Below are 24,849 nucleotides of genomic sequence, written 5' to 3'. Positions count from 1 at the left end.
TCTTGGCTAGAAAGTCTGCCTTCACCTCACACACTCCAACTGCAATATGATCATGTTCTCTGTCATGTATAGGCTCTGAGTAGGGATGGCCTCTTGTATATGTGCACACATACACATGCACTGGGGACTAGGTTTCAGTGCATCTACGAGTGCACTGGACTTCCTGTAGTGATTGCTCCCTCTCAAATCTGGAATGACAGAGGCCTAGGGAATGAAAGGTGGGAAAAACAAAGACCTCCTAAAGCATTAGCACCTTAGCAATGGAAAAAAGGAAAATCATCAGCTCATAAGTAAAGGATTAATTAGGGAACTGTCATCTCCCTTTGGAGTTACTTCCAGACCATTGTTAATGAACCAAAAACAACAAATATTCCACCAAAAGAAAAAAATCATGCAAATTTTATATTTTATAGCTAATGCATATAAAAGAGATCAGCATCATATAACTTTTTTTTTTTCAGTCTTATCTTGTAATTTATTTAGAGACAGGGTGTCAATGAGTTGCTTAGAGCCTCCAGCCTTAGCCTCCCCAGGTGCTGGGATCACATACATGCACCACCAAGGCCAGCTAACTGTATTCTGTTTTTTAAATTCTTTTTTTAGTTGTAAATGTCCACAATACTTTTATTTTATTTTTATGTGGTACCCAGGATCGAACCCAGTGCCTCACACATGCTAGGCAAGCGTTCTACCACTGAGCCACAATTACATCCCCACTAACTGTATTCTTGATGACTTCCTTTCTAACTGGAGCAAGAAGGAATTACAGAGGGGTTTTGATATGCATTACCCTCATTTTTAATGATGCTCAGCTATTTTCAATACATTTACCAGATGTCTGTATTTCTTTTTTTTTGAAAAGTGTTTAATTCATTTTCCTAGTTATTAATGGCTCATGGGGGGGGGTTGGTGTTAAGTTTTTATGTACTTTACACAGTCTAGATATTACTCTCCTGTCAGAAGAGTACCTATGAAAGATTTTCTCCCATCTTTCACATTCTCTCTTCACAGTCTCAGTTATTTCTCTGTTGCATGGAAGATTTTTTTTATTTAAGTCATATAACTTTTTAAATCATGTCTTTTAGATTTCTATGATTGCATTTATAACTGCCACAAATGTGCCACTACTTCATCAACATGAAGAAGAGAAGTTCTTTCTAAATGCCAAAGGTCAGAAGGAAACTTTGCCCAGCATATGGGACTCACCTACCAAACAACTTTCCGTTGTTGTGCCTTCATACAATGAAGAAAAACGGTGTAAGCTCCATTTAATTTTTTTGGTACTGGGTAATTTGGGAGGAAAAGAAAATTTAAAGTGTTTAACTTTGCTGTGTTTGCAGATGTGGGCTATGATGAGTGCATTTTTGTAACGGTAGTTCAGAAGAAGGAAACAGCACCATGAGGTAGTGGGACTGAAGTGTTCTAGAGAAGTAGTAAGGTATGAACAGAAGACAGACATTACACATGAGAATGACTTTGGAGGGACCTTCCAAAGGAGTTGTCAAATTATTGGGACCTTTTCCATATATAAATGGAGTATGTTGGGGCTTGGTAACTAATTTTCACTTTTTTTTCTTTAAGTGCCTGTGATGATGGATGAAGCCCTGGACTACCTAGAGAAGAGACAGGTATCACACTTTTCCTTTCAGTTTGATGTCTCCAGTTAAAATCAGACCAGACTGTGGATCCCAAGCTAGGTGCACCATGGGACACAGTACTAGCCACACTGATCCCTGTGCCACTTTGTGGCTCCAGGGGCACATAGGAGGCCACCTCCATAGGCCAGGGGGTGACCCAGGACAAATCAGAAAGCTGAAATTTCTCTGTGTATCCTCCTATCCACGTTTTATTCTCTTTTGCCTGGTCATGTATCTAACATTAAGTGACAGTGCACATCTGCACATTTTGTATGACAGAACAATGCAGTTTTTACCTCTGTGACTTTTAAGAAAGAGGCATATTTTTTAAAGATTTCTTTTAGATTGAAATTCTTCTGTTTCTTTATTATTCTCTAAAGCTCCCCACTCAGGTGTTTTCATCTTTTTCCTACAGAGACAAGGAAGTAACATACACCTTTCTTTTATAAAAACATCAGTTCCCTTTAGAATTTCCTTGGAGAGGTTAAGAATTAAGTGAACTTTATGGCTGGGGTTTTTGTTTGTTTTATTTGTTTGTTTTAGAAAATTCTTCACTGTGCTTTTGGGGTTTTTCTATGAAGTAAGGAAAGAAGACTTTTTAAAAGAAAGGGAACTATTACCTGCTCAAAAATTAAATGTAAAGAAAACAGAAAGCAGAGTGAGCTCTTAGCATGTGTGAAGTGTCTACCTCTTCTGTTACATATGATCTTTATGTCAGCCACATGGACTGGAAAATGGGCCAAAAAAGTTAAGGTGCCCATGGTTATAAGACTAAGGAGTGGTCCAGCCAGGTTGGAATATGCTCTGTCCAACTTCAGACCTCCTGGGCTTTTATTCCTCCTACACTTGTAGCCTCTCTCTCCAATATGTCTTAGCACCAAAAGTACCTGGTTTCTTTCACCCATGTGATACAGGGAAGACAGGTGAGGGAGAGAATGGCAGGCTCACAAAGAGACTAAGCCAGAGCACGCCCTCTGCTCCTACCCAGTGTCTCTCCTTTTTGTTCTTAGCCTTTTTATGTGGTGTTGTACTAATATTTAAATATATATGTACATATTCACACTAAAGCAGTTGTTTCTTCAAGTATGATTTTAAAATTTTTGATGGCAGTTATGCCAAATTATGCTAGTATATTTTTTCTTCTTGCAGAAACAAGATCCTTCATTCACTTACGAGGTGATAGTAGTTGATGATGGCAGTAAAGACCAGACTTCAAAGGTAAATACATGTGCTTTTAGCCTTCTCAGTAGGTAGAAAATCTGGGATAATTTAATGCATGTGAAATCTTTCTTCTACTTCACTAAAGCTGTGCCTAATATTATCCATTGTTATAGTGTGGGGAAGTAGGAAAAAAACAGATTTTATTTATGGGAAGCTGGAAAATATACTTTCATTCTAATGTTTCACATGGCTGGGGAGGCTTTGAAGATCACCAGATGGGGGGGAACATACCCAACCACAGTTTACTGTGGCCTCTAGTGTACCTTTGTGCTCACCAATTTGTGCTTCCTTTATTTCCTAAGCATAATTTTTTTCTTTGTGTTCCACCCTGACTTACAGTTTTCTAAAGCTGTCATACAAATAGAAAGCTGCCTTATATCTGCCACTGGATTCAGGCATGCCCTTTGGCATGCTCCATTGAGATTTACCTCTGGGAGATCCCCTCTCATGCCTACAATCCCCACAGACTTATCCCAGAGTTCATGAGCCAGAACTTGGAGAAAGGGCCACCCAACTTACATGGAATCTTGGAAAGTATTTGGCAAAGTGGTAGATTGGTCAGGATTTATTCCCAAGGGCTGCACACATTATCACTGTGTAAGATTGGGGCCATGACTGCAAGGAAAAAGGAAGCCTGCTTGTTAAGTGAGCAGCTAGCTAATGGTACCTGCCATGGTGTTTCAGTAGGAGTATATATAAGGGTCCATGGCCACATTTGTTTATTGAAAGTGGTCAATTCCCTACTGTCAGGTACTATAGATACAGCTGACCCTTCTTATCTGTGGGTTCTACACCTACAGATTCAACTAATCATTAGTTTAAAATGTTTTTCTTAAAAATTGCTTCAGGGGCTAGGGATGTGGCTTACTGGTAGAGTGCTTTCTTAGTATGCTTGGGTCTCTGGGTTTGATCCCGCCACACACACACACACAAAAGTACCTGTACTGTATGGAGTTTCTTTTCCTTGTGATTATTCCCCAAACAATACGATATAACATCTATTTGCCTAGTGTTTGCATTGTATTTAGTATTATAAGATGATTTAAAGTATACAGAAAGATATGTGTAGTTTCTGTGCAAAAAGTTTGCCATATTATACACGGGACTTGAGCATCCTCAGATTTTGGAACAAATCACTGATGGAGGCTGAGGAACAAATGTGATAACCTTTCCTTTAAGTAAGTCACTGCTATGGAGGAAGACCTATTTTGTGATAAGTAGCAGTTAAATGCTTTCAGAGCAAATGCAACTATAATATTAGTGTTAAGATTATACTTCTTTTTTCCTGGGAAAATTGAGGACAGGCATGGAAGCCAGGAAAAAGAACTGGTATTTGAGCTAAGTCTGAGGTGACCTGATGGGTTGACATGCAGGAAAGCATGTTCTAGGGAAAGGTTTAAAAGTGAGAAAGTACAATGTGTTCTGGAGACCTCAAATACTGCTGACGTACAAAGTGTTAATGTGGTAGCATGGGGAATTGAGGCTAAAAAGTTGTGTGAGGGCCACATAGCAGAGAGTCTCATATGCCATGATAAGGAACTCCTCCACTTAAAAAGTATGTCATCGTGAAGGCTGTTTGAACAGGGCTTCTAAGAAGTAATTTATTCTCATATTAGAAAGGGAAGTGAATTGGGGAAGCAAGAGACATGGAGACTTCAGAGGATAGGACAGTATGGAGTCAAGAGGCATTTTTATTCTATTCCTTTTATACTAATTTTATTCTGTTCTCAGCGCTAGGAATTGAACCCAGGGGCACTCTACCACTAAGCTACATCCCCAGCCCTTTTTGATTTTGAGACAGAATCTTGCTAAGTTGCTGAAGCTGACCTCAAACTTGTGATCTTTCTGCCTCAACCTTTTGAATAGCTAGGATTATAAGTGTGCATCACTACACCTGGCTTAGGAAGCATTTTAGAATCAATTTGATAAGTTTTAGTACCCACCAAATTGTAAAGGTGACAGAAATGGAAAACGATTCTCAAGTTTTTAGCTTAAGGTAAATGGTGATGCCATTTGTGGCATGAGAAATTTAGAATGAGCAAAAGTAGGAGCAGATAATTGAAATTCTGGAATTATATCTAATATACATCTAGATGACAAAGGGAAGAAGTCTGGGCTGTAGACAGATGTGAGATTCTTAAGCATAATATAAGCAGTAATTAAACTCATGTAAGTGACTTCCACTGTGCTTATTTATTGAGAAGTGACCAAAGATGCATATAAGCTATACAGTTATACAATGTAGAATACTTGTGGGGCTTATCAGCATTTAAGGAGCAAGCCAAGGAAAAGGAGTTAGTGATGAAAACTGAAAAGGAACAGGGCAGGAGGGAAAATGCCAGATGAGAATAGCTTCTTAGCTGTCTGCAAAAATGATTGTCAAAAGAAAAGGGTGAGGATGCATTCGGTAGGGTGACATTAAGTAGAAAGGGGATGTGGGAAAGCAAAGGGTACAAGCCATGCTGCAACAGATGAAAAATGAATGAGCGATGAAAAATGCAGGTAGCAATCACAGATCACTGTTTGACTTTTTTTTTGTGGCGGGAGGTGGGAATTGGTGGGAACTTGAACCCAGGACATGCTAGGCAAGCACTCTACCACTGTGCTACATCCTCAGCCCAGGACCTTGATTATAAATCAAAGTAATGGTAGTTGCTTAAGTGAGTAGTGAAGTAACAGTAAAAAAAATTTTAGCATGCTGGAGGCTTAAGGAAACTTGAGGTACAGGAGTCAGTGGAAAAGGATAATTGGCATATGTATCACCTCAGTCATTTATCATTTTCCAAGTTAATTTTATGCTGACTTTTATATAATTCGACAGGTAGCTTTTAAATATTGCCAGAAATATGGAAGCGACAAAGTACGAGTGATAACACTGGTGAAGAATCGTGGAAAAGGCGGAGCTATTAGGATGGTAATATATACTTTCAAATTTTTATCTAAAATATAAAGGTATTTTGAATAACTTCTTTTGCAGATTGTAATACATGTATATTGTACATTTGGCTGAATGAATACCAACATTTCGAGTTAGCTACATTTTTTTTTTTTTGCGGTACTGGGGATCGAACTCAGGGCCTTAGTGCTTGTGAGGCAAGCACTCTACCAGTTGAGCTATCTCCCCAGCCCTAGCTACATTATATTTTTAATAATGACTTTATACAAATATCTTAATCAAATCTGAACTTCGTGTCATATCTTAACATACTGACTGATTCCAAAAATATCTTTATATTTGTATTAAAGTTTAAAATGTTCTACCTCTACGTGTCTTTGACATAGTTACCAAATAGTGAGATTATGATTTTTTTTTTTCACAATTTACACAATGCTTTTATGTATTGTTTTACCCATATGAAGGCACTGTATTGAATACGGTAGCATGAACCAAGGTGAATCCTACTTGGGTCTCTCCTAAAGGAATATGCAATCTAATAGGAAAGATAAGCACTTGGATAAGTGAAAAAAGAAGTTGATTGACTTAGGAATGAAGTACAGATGAAGGGCTGAGAAGATCCCCTTCAAAAGAGGCTACTTTCAGCTGAGGCATTTCAGGTAGAGATCAAGTTATGATGAAAGTAAGATTAAAAAGTCTAGAGAGCTGAAAGAAAATCCAGATAATATAGTACCTTACATGACTTTAGTGTTTATTTTTCCCCTTGAAAAGAACCTAGGGGTAGGCAGTCCAGGAGCTTTTTGTTCAGTGGCTCCATGGTGTCATCTGGAAACTGACTCCTCCCTTTTAACCATTGTGTCCTCATTCCAAATTGGAAGAGAAAAAGATTTATGCTAGCAAGTTTGCCCCCTTTCGAGGAGCTTTCCCAGAGGCTCCAGCCAATAACTTTTACTTACATCTCATGAGCTGCAACAACATCACAGGGCAACCCTGATTTCCAATGAAGCCTGAGAATTTTTTTTTCTAATATTTCCGTTCCCAACCAAATTAGAATTCCATTCAAAAGGAAAAAAGAAAGAGTGGTTCTTGGGTAGGTAATTAACAGTCTCAGCCACTTGAGGAAAATAGCAGATGTCACAAAGGAAATGGTCACTGATAAGATGTTACTATGAGATGGTCACAAAGGAGATGGCCAAGTCTCTGGTGATGGTAAAAACTGGGTTCCATTTACTGATTGCTTATTTTGAACTGGAGAGTGAATTAATCACCTCAACACAATTATCACTTGTGATCCTCCTCACAATCTCATCATTTTGATTATATATATATATAGATGAGGAAAGTGAGGCATAGGTAATTTACTAAGGTGACATAGATAATAGAGTCAAGATTTGGATTAGGTTAGTTAACTATGAAATTCATGCTTTTACCCTCAACATTTGAGAAGGGGAAGCCAGTTAACAAAGCCAGAAAAGACAGAATCAGGAACTCTTAAGAGTATGTAATAGAATCAGTGAGTTCACTCTGACCGAGTCACAGGCTATGCCAAAGAGAGAAAAAGGAAATAGGATTGGGATTGGGGGTATTGCTCAATAATGGAACACTTTCCTAGCATAGCAAGGCCCTGGGTTCAAGTCCCAGCACCACCAAAAAAAAAAAAAAAAAAAAAAAAAGAGATAGAAAGAAAGAATATAGAATTTATACAATTATTGTGATGGGTTTTGAATCTGTCCATTTGTTTAGCCAACATTGTACCTTGTTAGAGATACTAAGATGCAAGATACCCATCCTATCCATAAGGATATCACAGTTTTCCAGGGAAACACAGTTGTCAGATAGTGTTATAAATGCTTTGATAGAAGTATATAATGCTCAGTGCTGACACCACCCTCTAGTTGGGAGCAGCAAAGACTTCCCATAGAAGGTAATTCTGAATGAAGTCTTCAAGGAGATAGTAATTATCTTCATGAAAGTGGGGAACAGGGAGCTTTGCAGAGGAGGATCATGATCAAAGGCACAGCAATGTCAACAGGCTGCAACAAAGGACCTACCAGTTGTACGTGAGGCTTGACTATAGAGATAAGGCCTGAGAATATATGGGTTCAGGTCATAAACTTTAGGTTGGGGACCTAAAGTCAAGGTATAATGAATAATTATGATAGTGACACAACAGAAGAGGAGAGAGTATATGTGGGAGATGTTAGCAATGAGACAGAATTGGATCTGATGATCAGGGAGAACAGTACCTTTTCTAGGAGTTTGGCAATGAAGTCCAGGCCATGTATATATATATAGAATGAGAGAATCGCAGGCACTAAAGAAGCCTTATAAAACAACAAAAGATGAGACTTAAACAAGTTTGAGTGCAGTTGTTCATTAATGCTAAATAATAACCTCCAGTTTGCCATTTGTTATTTAAATGATTATTGCTTTATTGTTACTTTTTTCTTATTTCAAACTAATAAACTCCAGAGGTTGTAACTTATAATACTTTTTCTTTTCTTAAACATCATATGTTGTTTAGAAGCTAAATTTGTTAACATCTTATTTTCTGCTTTTTTACACATATCTTAATGGGTATGATAAAGGGACATCACCGATAATAATTATTGGTTTATTCTGTCATTGAATAAATGACTAAATTTCTGTCTATATGTATCTTATCCACAGTTACACTATGTTATCAAAGCTGCATTTTACCATATCAAACCATGAATAAAGCAGGCTTGATTGCACATGCCTGTAGTTTCAGGTACTCAAGAGATTGAGGTGGGATAATCACTTGAGCCTAGGAATTGAAGTCTAGCCTGAGCATCATGAGACCCACCCATCTAAAGTGTATATATTTACACTTCCAAAGCAATGAACTCACTAGGATATACCATAGAAATTGAGTCAGTGTACAGTTTGTTTCTGTGTGAAATGTACAAAATTATAGATCCACTATTTGTACAAAAAGATTAATCAATTCAAAAATTATTAGCATAATTTTACTACATTCCTCAGATGATAAAATAGTATTTGGATATGTCCAAATATGTAGTATTTGGACACTTTCTAAATTTTAGTGACATTCTATATTTATTTATTTAGTGATTAATTTAAAAGCTTTAGGTTGTATAGTAAAGAATATTAAAGATCCATAACCTTATGATTTATTTCATAGCAAATTGGTAAATGTTATTTTTGTTCAATTTCTCCATATGCTACTTTAAGTTGTCTTTAATCCTTTTTAAGCACCATAATACACATAATACATATATTTGATAAATATATGTGTGTATATATTCATGTTAGATATTTTACTGTCATTCTTAGTGATACAGAATACCTTTTATTTATCCAAATGTATTTTACTATCTCGATATTTTCCAGTGTATTAGGAATATGACCTCACAAGTTTTTAAAATAATGAAATAAGCAATTAATACATTTGGGAGTATCTTAGCATGAGTAACAGTGAACCTTGTCCTCTTGCCATTTTATACTTAGTATTTCAGTCTTAGGTATTTTCAGGAAAGCAAAATGAATTGAAATATCCTTGAATTTAATCATAATTTTTAAGCAACTTTCTTTTACTTGGAATTTTTAAATACAGGGTGTATTCAGTTCTCGAGGAAAAAAGATCCTAATGGCAGATGCTGATGGAGCCACAAAGTTTCCGGATGTTGAGAAATTAGAAAAGGGACTAAATGATCTACAGCCTTGGCCTGTGAGTATTAAAATATAGTGTTAATCATATTCAGTCAAGAATGTAGGGTCTAACCATGGTGGTACATGCCTGCAATCCCAGTGGCTCCAGAGGCTGAGGCAGGAAAAATTTCAAAGTCAGCCGCAGCAACTTAGTGAGACCCTGTCTCAAAATAAAAAGGGCTGGGGATATGGCTGAGTGGCTAAGCACTGCTGGGTTCAGTCCCTGGCATCAAAAAAAAAAAAATACACACACACACACACACACACACACACACACACACACAAAATAAATTTTAAAAGAATTTACCTTATAAGTTTAAAAATCAGGGTTTTTAGTTTGTTTTGTTTTGTTTGGTATGAAATTACTGTATGAGTGTTACAGTCCTATAGAGGAGCTAGTCATTTTGTTATAAACATTCACTGATTTTCTGAGATTGACTGGACAATTACTTATTTAATATTCTGACTGTATCCATCTCTTGATTTCTAATTGCTTCTGCCAGAGTTTTAACACTGTGCATATTTAGTGAAGTCTTCTATTTAAAAGCATAGCCTGAGACTTCTAGATGAAAATGTGAAATGAAACTAAATCAGAATCTTGTACTTGAATAAGCAAGCAAAAATAAAATTACAAAGGTTAAGTATAACTTCAAGGCATAAATTTTTAAAATGAAGGGTGAGGAAAGAGAATTCTGGTGCCATTCCCACCATTCAAAAGCCATTTCAAGAAAGAAGGTAAATTTATCAGATCCTGAGCTTTTACAAAACACTGCTCAGTCTGCAACGAATGTAACTGAGAGAATAAAGGAATACCCTTGGACAACATCAGGTAGTACACTTACCTACTGCCATTCGGTATGCCAGGGTCTCAGCAGAAGCAAGAGAAATTGCTAGTAATTGCTAATGTCAGGGTTTCAAGCTAAGTTTGGAGCACAGATCTAAGAGATTAGCTCCTTTCCTTAGTGGAGTGTCCCCCTCTTCAGGACACTTGACAAAAGTTACAGTAAGGAGCCTGAGTAAGCGAGGAAAGCCACATAGACCTCCTCCCTCTCTACTCCTCCTCAGTGTAACACTCAGGCCTTGAAACTCTGGTTCAAAGGGAAGAACAAGTGTTAAAAAGTAGAAACATCAAGGAGAATCCACATGTTTGGTAGGAGAACTGCCCATGTTAATCAAGGCAAATGAAAAGAAATAAATGCCAACTATGCCAACCAAAAAAAAAAAAGAAAAAACTAAATATAGTTTGATGTAAAAGACAGTGTCATCCAAGAAAAAGGATGAAGTTACATGTGAGTATTTTGGCTAAAGAAAAAATTACTAATGAAAATTAGAATTCAGCAACACAAGTATTTAAGAGAATTTACAAAAGTAAGACAACAAATTGAAAACCAAAAGAAGACCAACAGATAGGACTGTCTGTAATGAGACAGTTAGAACCTATCTATCCTAGTTTAGAACCAATTATTATTATTAATTACTAAAATAATACTTATTCATTATAGCAAAAACTGAACAGAGAAAAAAGTAAATATACAAAACCTAAAATAGAAAATTTAGTAAGAACTTAAAAAAATGCAAATTTGCCTAGAAATATTTATTTAATTTCAGTTTGTGAAGGATGTTTCTCCTTACATCATCCACACCCATTGCCTTTTTTTTCTAGTAGGTGTCACGTATTTTTAAAATATATTCTCCAGCCTTGGCCTTCTGAGCCACTGGGATTACAGCATGTACCACGATGCCTACTTAGACCCTACCTGTCCTCTTCAAAACAGGAGCCACTAGCTATGTGTGGCTATTTAAATTTAAACTAAAAAATAACTTAGTTCCTCTTGTCTCATTGACCACATTTCAAATATTGTGGCTAGCGGCTCCCTTGTTAGATAGCTTTTCCATGCAGAGTTCTGTTGCACAGGGTTGCCATGCACTGTGTGATATGAAATCACTCTTATATGTTATAGTTCACACTTACTGAAAAGGTATTTCTTCCACCCTATGGGAAATCATCATAGGCTACAGAAAAATGTAGTTGGTGAAGCTCTTGGGCTTGATTTCATGGTTTTCTTCAGAGGCCCCACCGAGACTTGGTAACTGTTTCTGCATTCCTTTAGGAGGGAAAGCCACTGAGGTGGTCAGTGGTGGGGGTAGGGGTGGGGTGGATTTCTCATCTCCTGGTGGCTGGGAAATTTGAGTGGTCTTTGAGCATCTGCTTTGCATAGTTTTAGTGATGCCTAAGCAGCCCATTCTGTCTCCACTCAGTTATAAAATTCCTCTTACATTACATGTAGTCTATCTCCTTTTAACCACCCGCTCTAGTTGCTTCTTTTAAGCTACACAAAACAGTCAACTTTGTGAAGTGTGTGACAGCCCTTCAGAGAGTCAAAGCTATTTTCCATGTGTCTTCTCTATTTTGGGCTATCAACTGTTCTTCAGATTTTTAAATATAGCACATTTCTCTTTCTTATCATTCTGGTAATTTTCCAATGTCGAGGCTTCAGTTTGTATGGATTTGGTTACTACGTTACATTGCAAATTCATACTGCCAACTCTTGCCTATGTATTGCCATTGAACTTTGTCACCCCATCCTTTATCTGGTACAGTTGGTGTCATTGTTTCTGTTTCTTTTGCTTTGTTTTGTTCAAGAATGGAAGTATGACTGTTTATCCTCATTATACATCAGCTTGAATTTCAGTCTTTAGTGCAATTGCTATTTTCTTCTCAATATATTTAAGTCACAAATGTGATAAGCCTTCCTTGTATGCATTCTCCCAATTCCTAAAAATGGAGTAACTAGACTAGATCTGAAAATAATGAAAAAGGAACATAGAACCGGGCATGGTGGCACATGCCTGTAATCCCACATGCCTGTAATCCCAGAATCCCAGGTAGGAGGATCGTAAATTCAAAGCCAGCCTCAGCAACTTAGCAAGGCCCTAAGCAACTCAGCAGACCCTGTCTCTAAATAAAATATGAGAAAGGGCTGGGGATTGGGGATAAGGCTCAGTGTGGTTTAGAGCCTCTGGGTTCAATCCCCAGTACCACCACACCATGGTCCTGTCTTAAAATTACATAACTAACTCACTAGATGGCAGTAGTTAACTTTAATGCCTTTTGATAATATTTTGACAGTAAGTATTTTCTCCAGTAACTTTTTCAATGGCTTCTATTGTATTTATTCTGAACTTATTTTTATTTTTTTATTGCAACAGAAACAAATTTGATACTGCTTCTTACTTATATTTCCTCTTACATTAAGTTACATGTCTGGTCCCAACTTTTCACAAGGTCAGTTTAGAAAAGTCACCTCTAAAGATAATTGTTCTTTTAAGGTTTTAAAAATAAACATAATTTAAATAGTGCTTTATATTACACACAAAAGCAAAATACGATATTTCCATTTTAGTTCCAAATATTTTGTTTGTGTTTTCTGTTCCCACATCATTTTTTTCCATTTTTATTGGTACCTTATAATTATATATAATAGTGGAATTAATTATTACATATTCATACACACACACTATAACAATATAATTTGATCAATATTGTTTCCTAGTATCTTCCCCACATCACTTTTTTAATGTGCAACTACCTTTTAAATTTTCTAACCAGTGGTTATTCTGTTTTAATAAAAATACACTTGGTTTTGTAGTGATTTTTCTAAGCAAAGTCTATGATGATTACTTATTTCATGGAGTAACTATTCAAAAAAAAATCCTGAATAGGCAAAAATTGATGATAGAAAGTCTGTACTTCATAATCAGAGTAATTCTTAGGCCATGGATTTAGACCTTAAATTCTCATTTAGCCATAGTTCAAACAAGTTTAGTTTTTAACCCTGAAGATGTCTAGTGGTAATGACATGAAAGACATATCAAAATAAAATTATGTTAGGAAACACTATAGGAAACAAATACTAACCACACACTCTTATACTCAGCTCAGTCTAGAGTGATCACTTACTAGTGACCCTGATATCGCTCTATCTTCAAATGGTTTAGCAGTTGTAATTTTGGTGCACCAATATTTCATATATATTTGTGTGTGTGTGTGTGTGTGTGTGTGTGTGTTTGGTTTAGTTTTTCCTTAAAAGAATAAGACAGTCACTGCTTTCCTTTTTTTTTTTTTTAATGGACCACGCAAGCAAATTAGAGACTAGTCTATTTGTTTTATCTTGGGAGTTTGTGAGTAAATATCAGGCAGTTATGCAAACATTTTGCTGAGATTTATATAGAAGGTGGTAATCTGTATTTAATAAAACTTCCAGGAGAGTCTTTTCTCAGCATATCACAGTGTGTTTCCCAAATGGTTAAAAGAGGTGACTCAGGACGAGAGCCATGTTTTAATGTCAACAAACCTGATTCAAAAGTGGAATTTCCTCAGATAAGGAACAGCAAAATTTTCTCTTAGGGTAGAATAAATATTTTAGACTTTGTGAATCACTTATGTTCTGTTTCTTCCTTGTCCTCTCCTCCTCGCCTCATCCCTTTGAAAATGTAAAAATATTTCTCAGCTCATAGGCTGTTCAGAAACAGGTAGCAAATTGACTTTAACTCACTGGCCACCTCTGTTCTAGTAGAATTAAACCTTCCTCTTAATAACCATGATTTTTGTGCTAACCACAGAAATTTTCAGAAACTTAATAACCCAATGATTATCAAGAGAAAAATATCTCTTGATTTAAAAAGGCAGGAAAGGGTATAGGATTTAAAATGAATTTTATCTGAAAAGATTAAATTTGTGATTCTTAAAGATATATAGTCCTGTTACGTTGGAAATTGGGTCATGTGGAACTGTTCGTGTGGAATTTAAGTAAGTTTTATCTAAATTAGTCACTGCCTTCTACCCCAGTGGAAAGTAAACTTCACTAGAAGAGACACCTTCTTGTCACTAAAGTAATACAAATACTAGGTGCTCAATACAAGTGAATACTACTGTATATCAATTTCAAAGAGAAAGCCACGTTTTACATTTAAAAATATAGCCATGAATGGTACCAGAAGCCACATTCTCTTAAGGGAATATATGACTAAAATACCAAATTTGTATAAAAACTCATCTGGAATTTAGGAAAACATTATGAAGAGGTAGATACAGAACTGATTTTAGAAATGCTGCCAGTGTGGCAAATAGTAAGAAGAATCTAGATGTAGCATAGATATGAATAATAGGGTTCTTGTTTGGTTTTATGTTTATACATAGAAGGATTAGAAACAGACTCAAGGAAAATAACCAGCCACATCCTATCACCCCAAAATAACCAGTGTTAATACTCTTTTAATGGACCAGTTTTTTTCTGAATACTTATATTTTAGCAACATAGTAGTAGTTTTAAATATACTTATATAAAAGCTTAAAGACTCATCATGGAATGGTTGATAGTAAGAAGCAAAAACCTTAAGTTATTTAGAGCATGCCCTTATCTCTAAACAAATCATATATCACCATCCTGCATAGATACATGTTGGCATGCTTTTTATTTTTTCTTTTGACTTTCTACTCTGAATTTTGAACATACCAAAAGTAGAGCAAGCAATATAATAGTCCTCTCTGCATCCATCAGCCAGCTATAACAAAGACCAACATCCTCACATAACTCTGCATGCTTTTTTTTTTTAAAGAAAAATTCTATTGTTTTAACACAACCTCAATAAAAGATGAAACTCAGAAGTAGATCACTTGACCCTTTCTTCTGTATTCACAGTTCAAAATGCTTACATCTCTAGGTAGCCATCAGTCTCTCTTAGATGTGCAGCTGGCTCAACACATTCTTTGTAATCAGAAAATCAGCTTAGTCTGCCCACCATAGCCACTGCTTCCTGTCATACAGTCACTTTCCCTGACCATAGAGACTCCTTGTCCTTTTTCTACTGGGTCACTTTGTGGGGTTGGTGCTTGCCACACTTCTTACAGAAAGTACAGCAGATTTTAGGAACATCACCACATTTGCAGGAGTGCTATTGGAATGGAAAGGGCATAGCTGTATTTTGATTTTAGTTGCAAACACAACTTGAAAAGCTGTTTTGCCAAATGAAATTTTAAAAGCTAATTTCAACCATAACATCTTAATACAAATGAATGTATATTATACTAGAGCCTTTTTGTACTGCACTAATTCACTTTTTATCAAATTAGAGGAAGAAAAGAATAAATGTCAAATTTATATGTTGAGTCTATGCAAATTGATGTTTCTAGAACAAGTTGGAAACATGAATCAGCAGTTTTAAATAATTCATATCCATCAATCCATTAATATATACTCATTGACCCATCTTTGAGAAATTTATTATAAGGAAATTTAATGTATATAAAAATAAATTTTTGCTTATTTTAAAAATTATAGTAGTGCATTTTAGTAAGAGTGAAAAATTAGAAATAAAATGTCTAATATTAAGTTATACTGGTTAGATTGACTGTTACAGGATAGCTGAACATTATACATAATTAAGTGAAAATTCATATTTTAAACTCCTGGAGATGCATAGAAAGATATGTAATAATATTAACTGACTCTCCAGAAATAACCAATGTTAACATATTATATTATTTATGATATTTATATGTAATGTATATAAATTGATATATGTATATGCTATATAATATTTATATAAAATTACATGTTAATATATTTATATATTGTGTAAAATACTTGTATGCATAAAATCATTAGCATTAGTTGTCTCTGAATGGTGGGATTACAGGTATCCATTTAATTTTTTTCTTTAGATTAATTTTATTTTGTTTTTAACAGTGAACCTACATATTGCTTTTGAGGAAAATGCTCGGGGGGGCAGAGCTTTTATAATCAAACCTTTACTTTTTAATCTCAGTACTTCACTTCTAATGCCAACTTTTCCATTTCTGCCCACATTGGATAAATATAATTGATTTTAACATCTGATTTTTCTGCTATTAATTTCTAAAATTGATTCAGCTTTGTTTCTATATCTCTACCTCATTTGGAGCCATTTTGTTTTTTGGAATGCTTATACCAGTTTCTGTTTCCATTTCAGTGTGTTTCTTATTTTTTGTGGAATTTAAACAGACCTATGCTCAAATTTGATGTTGTCTTAAGGGAGTTAATCTATTTCACCTACCTATTTTATGATGAATGAATAATGAGCCCAACTTCCTAATCCTGAAGTCATGATTGAAACAAAATGTTTAGTCTGTATTCAGCACTTTATAATCAGTACCTCTCTTTAAAATTTTTTGGTACTGGAGATTAAACCCAGGATAACTTAACCACTGAGCTACATCCATATCCATTTTTTATTTTAAGAGAGGTCTCACAAAGTTGCTGAGACTGGCTTCAAACTTGTGATCCTCCTCCCTCAGCCTTCTGAATCGCTGGGATTACAGGCCTGACTACTGGTACCTCTAAATAAACCTTAGTCTTTGTGCTTGATTTTTCTCCATTAGAGCTAATTCTAATGTTACTGTTTATGATTGTTAAAACAATTGAATTTATCTATTTCTAGTCTATTCCTTTTCTCTTGTGACTTATAAGAAAATATTTCACTGCAAAAGTGCTAGAAAAGAGGGTTTTTTTTGTTATTTTTTGTTTTGTTTTGGATACCAAGGATTAAACCCAGGAGTGCACTTAACCACTGAGCCACATCGCCAACCCTTTTTTTTCTTATTTTGAGACAGGTTGCTTAGGACCTCATTAAATTACTGAGGCTGGCTTTGAACTTGGAACCTGATTAAACATTTCATAAGAAATTCAGGTGTATTCTAAATGAGGCTTAAAATAAAGAGACTCAATGCCATATATATTTTCTAATATGGTTAGTTTTTAAAATATAAATCTTCATTGCTGAAGAACAGCCAACTTTTTGAAAAACTGTTTAGATTAATTCTACCTGATAGTAAGATCAGTCTCCGGATTTAGGACTTCAGAATTCTTCATATACACAAAACTCTCTTAAAAGCTTTTAGGGAATTATGCTGGAGGGAAAAATGAGATTTTAAGTGAAAGGTTTTGCTTTGAAACTGTTTTTAGTGTAATTTATATTTTAACTCTACTCGTGAATCTCTAAAAAATTGAAAGATGTTCATTTTTATCTATAGTTCAAAAATGTTACTGTTCTTTTTGGATTCAAAATTAAAGCTTATTTTTCATATTCTGTCTGAACTATTTTTTTTTTTTTTTTTTGGGTGCTGGGGATCGAACCCAAGGCCTTATGCTTACAAGGCAAGCACTCTACCGACTGAGCTATCTCCCCAGCCCCTGAACTATTTTAACATGGTTTTTCTTTAAGAAAACTATTCTCTACCTTCCTGCACAAAATACCTTAGCCAAATGTTTTAGTTAGCTTTTTCACTGCTGTGACTAAAAGGCCTGACCAGAACAGCATAGAGGAGGACAAGTTTATTTGGGGGCTCACAGTTTCAAAGGTCTATAGTCCATAGGCAGCCGGCTCCATTCCTCTGGACTCCAGGTGAGGCATAACATCATGGCAGAAGAGTATGGTGGAGGGAAGTGGCTCACACGATGATCAGGAAGCAGAGAGAGACTGACTCCACTTGTCAGATACAAAAAATGTGCCCCAAAACTATACCTCCCAATGACTCATGTTCTCTAGCCACACCCTATCTGCCTTCAGTTACAACATAGTTATCTTAGTAGGGATTAATATACTGATTGGATTAAGAGTCTGAAAACCCAATCATTTCTCCTCTAAACCTTCTTGCATTGACTCACAGATGAGCTTTTGGGGGACACCTCACATCCAAACCATAACTCCAGAGAAAGAAGGGAATTCATTATCATTACTACTAAAAATAGGCAAAAATTATAACAAGTAATTTCCAAGAGAAATTACAGTACAATTTCCCAAAAGTTTTAGTTTTTGTTTTTTTGGTTGGTGACGGGGAGTGTACCAGGGATTGAACCCAGTGGCACTTAATTACTGAGCCATATCCCCAACCCTTTTTCTTCCTTTTTATTCTAAGACAGGGTCTCCCTAAGTTGCTAAGGGCCTTGCTGTGTTGCTGAGGCTGAACTTTTGATCGTCCTGCCTCAGCCTCCCAGAGCCACTGGGATTACAGGTGGGATTACCATGCCTGGCAAAGTTGTTTTTTTCATATAGGAAAAAATGAATCAAATCACATGTGGTAAATATTTTACCTTATAAAATTAGCAAGTTTTAAATTGGGATAATTAGAACTGGCAAGGATGTGATGAAATAGTCAATATCATACCCAGTTAGGGAAAATGTAAAGATCCTTTCAAAGAATAATTTGAGCTGGATGCAATGGGCCTTTTCACCATGATTACCTTGCCTTGGGTCCAGAGCAGTAGAACTGCTTGTCTATGGACTGAGACCTCTGAAACTGTGAGCCCCAAATCAACTTCCCCTCTAGGTTGTTCTTGTCCAGTATTTTGGTCACAGTGATACAAAAGTTGACTAAGACAGAAGGTTTAAAGAAATTACTAATGATTTAGTTACGATTGTGGTATTTTGATTGAAATATATATCATTTTGAGTGTATGAAGTCTCTAGATTTAATGGGAAGGTGGTTGGGGTCTTTTCACGAAGCACTATTGGTCATGTACCAGTGATTGTTGAAGGCAGATAGTTGGTGTTTGGGACTTCATTTTCCACTTTTCTTCTTTTATGTATGTTTCAAAATACTCGTAATAAAAAGTCCAAGAACAATCAATTCAAACATGAGAAACTTTTATATGAAAAAGCATTGTGTGTGTGTGTGTGTGAGTGTGTGTGTAAATTTCAACTGTGATGTTTTTAAAATGCAGAGGGGAAAAAACACATACGAACATAATATATGATACAGTGACTACTTTTTAAGTAGTAAAATGACTATCTAAAAATTTTATCACATATATGTAAATTTATATACTTTTTAATTTCTTTACAACGAGCCTTTTAAATTTTTATTTATTTTGGTGAATCATTCAAAATTCAAATGCCGAGGAGATGTACTGTGAAACTAGCTCTACCTTTCATTACTTACTCCCAGAAGTAGTATTATCCATTTCTTTTATAGATTTTGTCTATATATATATATTCATTTTTTAGAAAATGAAGATTGTAACATTGTCTATATATACATTATTCCTATATTTCCAGTTAACTGTGTTTCTTGGAGAGGGAGTCATATTTATGCACAAAAGTACTTGTTCGTTCATTCACAACTTCATGTCCAGTTTCTTTGGTTAGTTAACAATGAAACATTAACCTTGCGTGAAATTCCTTGGGGGTCAGGTCAGGTTATGTGTTTATTTTTAATTTTGATGAATACTTTCTGCAGAAATGTGCAGACACAATGTAGTAAAAACTGATAGCTTTTGTTTACATTGCTCTTAGTAAAACTGTAATTGAAGGTGTTTTTAATTTTGTTTAAGACCAATTTTCATTGCATCTGTTGTGAACTGTCTGTTCAGAACCTGTACTTTTCCAACTATAATTTGGGATATTTAATAATTTGCAGAAGTGCTGGGCACAGTGGCACACACATACAATCCCAACCGTTCAGGAGGCTGAGGCAAGAGGATCACAAGTTTCAGGCCAGTCTGGACAATTTAGGGAGACCCTGTCTCAAAATAAAAATTTTTTAAAAGGGATAGCTTAATGGCAGAGCACTCCTGGGTTCAGTCCTTAGTAGTGCAAAGTAATAATATTTTGTAGATGCACTTTATGCATTTTGGAAATTAACCTTTTGTCTGTAATGTAAATTGCCAATATTTTTCCCCAGTTTGTCTTTTAACTTTGAATATGGTCAGATTTTTTAAAATGTTTTATTTTATTTTAGTTGTAGATGGACATGATATCTTTATTTTACTTATTTTTATGTGGTGCTGAGGATTAAACCCAGTGCCTCATATGTGCTACGTGAGCGCTCTACCACTGAGCCCTAAATGTGGTTAGATTTAGTTGTTTTGCTTCATGACAATTTTAAAAAATTTCATTATCAAATTGATCTGTCTTATGGATTTTTGTATACCTGCACCTTTTTTGAGATTATTTACAAAATGATTTCTGATGTTTTATAGTGAAATCTTCTACATATGTGGAATATATCCAAGCAACTAAAACCTCAGATCCAGCTTTATTCCAGTTGCCTCCCAACATGACCCATACCATTTTTCAGTTCATCTTTTCCCACTGATTTAAAATCTTTATAATGTTTTTAAGTCCTCATATGACTTTTTTTGCATGTTTCTTTTGGCCTTTCCATTCTGGTTCATGGATTTGTCTATTCACATTCCAGCATCTTAGTTTTAATTATTGTAGCTTTACAATACATTTTAACATTCTGTGGGACTAGTCCTCCTTTACTCTTAGAGTTTTCTTGATTTTTTTCATATTTTTTTAATTGGTGCATTGTATGTAATAGTGAGATTCATTATGTCACACTTATACATGTACCTAACATAATTTGGTCAATTCCATTCTCTGGTGCCTTCTTTCTTCTCTTTTCCTCCTTTTCTCCCTCTCTGAATCCACCTGTTCTACTCTACTGATCTTAGTTCTATGTTTATTTTAATTAGTGCATTATAACTATACATATAAGCTATTTTTGTTATTATGACTTCAGTGACTGGGTATGTACTTAAATAGTAGAGAACTTATATAGATGTGCAAGACCCTGGCTTTAATGCCCTGTACCTCATGGTAAGAGTAGACATTTTGTCTTGTTCCTGGTTTTCTAGAAAATGCTTTCAATTTATGTTCAGTATGATGTTGGCTTTGGGTTTGTTCTCTGTAACCTTTATGATGTTAAGATAAGTTCCTTCTATACCTGGTTTTTATTGTCTTTTTAAATGGGTCCTTGATTTTGTCAAAGGTTTTCCACTTGTGTTGAGAGAGTTGATTTTTTTTTGTCCTTAATTTTATTTATGTGATGGATTACATTTATTAATTTGTGTATGGTGAACCAACCTCACGTCTCTTGATGAAACCAACTTGATCATGCTATACAATCTTCTTAATATGTTTTTGAATGCTTATTGCTAATATTTTGTTAAAAGTTTTTGCATCTATGTTCATCAGGGATATTGGTCTGTAATTTCCTTCATGTTGTCTCTATCTAGTTTCAGTATCAGGTGACTTCATAGAATGAAATTGGGATTATTCTCTCCCTTCCTGTTTAGTATTTGAGGAAGATTGGCATTCGTTCTTTTTTTTCTTTGGTTTTGGTGATTGTTGTTGGTAGTGATATTGGTGCTGGAGATTAACCTCAGGGGCACTGTACCAATGAGCTACATCCCCAGTCCTTTTTTTGAATTGGTACTGGGCACTTAACCAGAGTCTCACTGATTTGCTTAGGGCCTTGCTAAATTGCTGAGGCTGGCTTTGAACTCCTCCTACCTCAGCCTTCCAGGCTGCTGGAATTATAGGCATAAGCCACCATCCCTGGCTAATCCTTTTTTTTTTTTTTTTTTGAGACAAAGTGTGTCACTAAGTTGCTGAGTCTGACTTTGAATTTGCAATCCCTCTGCCTCAGCCTCCTAAGTCTCTGGGGTTAGAGGTGTGCACCACCACATCAGGCACATTATTTTTTTTAAGGTCTGGTAGAACTCAGCTGGACGTCTACCGGTACTGGGCTTTTCTTTATTGGAAGACTTTCAGTATAATTACTTTATATTGACTAATTTAGGTTTTCTGTATCTTGATTCAATTTAGATAGGTCATATTAGTCTAGAAATTTGTCAATATCGTCCAGATTTTCTAATTTAATTTTAAGTTTTCAAAATAGTCCCTATGCTCCTCTAAATTTCAAAAACGTCTATAGTAATATCTTTTTTTTCATCTCTTGTTGATTTGAGTCTTCTCTTTTGGCTGGTTTGGCTAAGGATTTATCAATCCTGTTTATGTTTTCAAAGAACCAGCTCTTTTGTTACACTGATCTTTTATATTTTTTATTCTCTATTTCATTAATTTCAACTCTTATCTTAGTTATTTCTCATTTTATGCTGTTTTTGGAATTAGTTTGCTCCTCTTTTCTAGGGCCTTGAGATTTAACATTAGATTATTTGGGATTTTTTAAATGTAGGGACTTAATAAATTTTCCTCTTAAAACTGCCTTTATAGTGTTTCATAGATTTTGGTAAACTGTATCCTATTCTTTTTTGAGTCTAGGAATTTTTTAATTTCACTTCTCATTTCTTCTATGATCCATTTCTTGCTCATGGGACTATTCAATCTCCATGTGTTTATATGGTTTCAGTCATTTTTCTTAATATTGATTTCTAATTTGATTCCATTGTGATCTGATGAGATGCAAGGGTTTTGTTTTGTTTTGTTTTGTTTCTAAAATATGATGTTTTGGAGAAGGTTCTATGTAGTACTGGAAAGAAAGTGAATTCATTTCTTGTTGGACAAAATATTCTATAGCTGTCTGTTACGTCCATTTGCAGCAATATTTAAGGCATAAATATGTATATTTTCTTGTTGGATTATTCCCTTTACCAAACTTTAGTGACTGTTCTTTTCTCTTCTGATTAATTTTTGCTTAAAATCTGCTTTGATAGATATGAGAATAGCTATTCCTAATATTTTTTATTTACTGTTTGCATAGAATATCTTTTTCCACCCTTTTCTTTTAGCCTGTATTTTCTTTGCCTATAATATGAGTCTCTTGCAAACAACATATAGTTCATATAGTTGAGTCTTGCTTTTTAATCTCCTCTGCCAATCTGTATCTTTGAATTGGAGAGTTGAGACCATTTACATTTGAAATTATGAAGAGATGTTTATAATTTTGAGTTGGGTCTTAGTTTTTACCTGTTTAACTACTCTTTTGGTGAGCTTCATCCATATAGGAGCTCTAGGGTTTGAGTTCTACGTTTGACGTTTAGTGGTCATGAACTCCTATAGTTGACTCTTAGTTTTTGTTACTTACTCAGTTCTGAATGACTGCTTTCCTGGATATAGCAATCTTGGTTGGCAGTTGTTTTCTTTCAGAGCTTGGAGTATCTCATTCCAAGCCCTGAATTTTAGCCCTCTCTTCCCTCCATTCCCCTTTGTCTAATCCAGTGAACTTCTATTCCCACCCCCATCCTACCCCCCATTGTGTGTTAGCACCCACATATCAGAGAGAACATTTTGCCTATGGTTTTGGGGATTGGTTTATTTCACTTAACATGATATTCTCTAGTTCCATCCATTTACTGGCAAATGCCATAATTTTATTCTTCCTTATGGCTGAGTAATATTCCATTGTGTATATATACCACATTTTCTTTATCCATTTATCTGTTGAAGGGCACCTAGATTGGTTCCATAGTTTAGCTATAGTAAATTGAGCTACTATAAACATTGATGTGGCTATGTCACTATAGTATGCTGATTTTTAGTCCTTTGGGTATATACCCAGGAGTAGGATAACTGGGTCAAATGGTAGTTCCATTCCAAGTTTTCTGAGCAATCTCTATACTGCTTTGCAGAGTGGTTGGACCAGTTTGCAATCTTACCGACAATGTATAAGTGTACCTTTTTCCCTGCATTCTCCCCAACATTTATTGTTATTTGTATTCTTGATGATTGCCATTTTGACTGGAATGAGATGATAGTTTTGATTTGTATTTCTCTAATTGCTAGAGATGCTGAACATTTTTTCTTGTATTTGCTGATTGTATATCTTATTCATTTCTCTGAAGTGTCAGCTTGATTCCTTAGTCCATTTATTGATTGGGTTATTTGGTTGTTTTTTTTTTTTTTTTAACACAGACAGGCTTTAGTGGGGAGGGGGTGTAACAAAGAGACTCCCACAACTGTCCTTCTCACATCCCAAGGCAATGTGTGTTCCATCCCTTAGCCCCACTGCAGGCTGAGCAGAGACAGGTTAGAAGGGTGAACTGGAAGAATGGATAATTCAGGTTCCTACATTGCTGCTTTTTCTTAGAGTTTATAGGGAACTGGTTAGTCAGAATGAACCCAAATCCTTCACCTTGAGACTAAGGAAAAGACTTGGCACAGTCCACCATCTTCCATGATGGTACTAGATCATGATTCCCCTGTCCTTGATAACATGCTTGGGTAAGAAGGTAGGGAAGCTGAGGGACCAGCTCAGTGTTTCTGGGTTCCCCTCACCACAGTGCTCTAGAAATCCCACTTTTCAGCTAACAGTGGGAAAGAGTTAGATACAGCAAATAAATATTACTTCAACATAGCACCAAATAAATTAGGTAACACAATTGGAGATGGGGAAGAAGTTGAAGGGAAGTCTCTGTTTCTCTGCTCTAAGGCCAGAGAGTGGTGAAAGGGATAGGAAAGGTAGCAGGGATATAAAAAGAACCTTCTGAATCTAAAGGAAAAACTCTAGATTCAGCCCTAAAACTGGGGAGGGGTCTAGGCCCCATCTCCTACTCTTGCCAGAAAAATGCTCCAGGCCAAGGAATTCTTGTACATAAGGAGGCTGGAGAAGACAGCTGG

General features: G+C 35.6%; 1 protein-coding gene across 3 annotated transcripts in view; it reads left to right on the top strand.

Moving 5' to 3' along the window:
* Window positions 1-24,849, top strand: part of Alg5 (ALG5 dolichyl-phosphate beta-glucosyltransferase) — a 52,784-nt gene that overhangs the window by 4,258 nt on the left and 23,677 nt on the right. For 2 of the 3 annotated variants that reach the window (XM_047552286.1, XM_047552287.1), the window contains exons 2-6: window positions 1,086-1,257; window positions 1,582-1,628; window positions 2,787-2,855; window positions 5,680-5,772; window positions 9,353-9,466. In XM_047552286.1, coding sequence (XP_047408242.1) covers window positions 1,086-1,257; window positions 1,582-1,628; window positions 2,787-2,855; window positions 5,680-5,772; window positions 9,353-9,466 — 495 coding nt within the window. Of the gene's footprint in view, window positions 1-1,085; window positions 1,258-1,581; window positions 1,629-2,786; window positions 2,856-5,679; window positions 5,773-9,352; window positions 9,467-24,849 lie in introns of those variants that run through there. The other variant, XM_047552288.1, reaches the window with a different exon arrangement.

This window comes from Sciurus carolinensis, chromosome 5 (genome assembly GCF_902686445.1).
Source record: "Sciurus carolinensis chromosome 5, mSciCar1.2, whole genome shotgun sequence".
NCBI classification, from domain to species: domain Eukaryota; kingdom Metazoa; phylum Chordata; class Mammalia; order Rodentia; family Sciuridae; genus Sciurus; species Sciurus carolinensis.
This window is presented reverse-complemented; position numbering and strand designations above follow the sequence as displayed.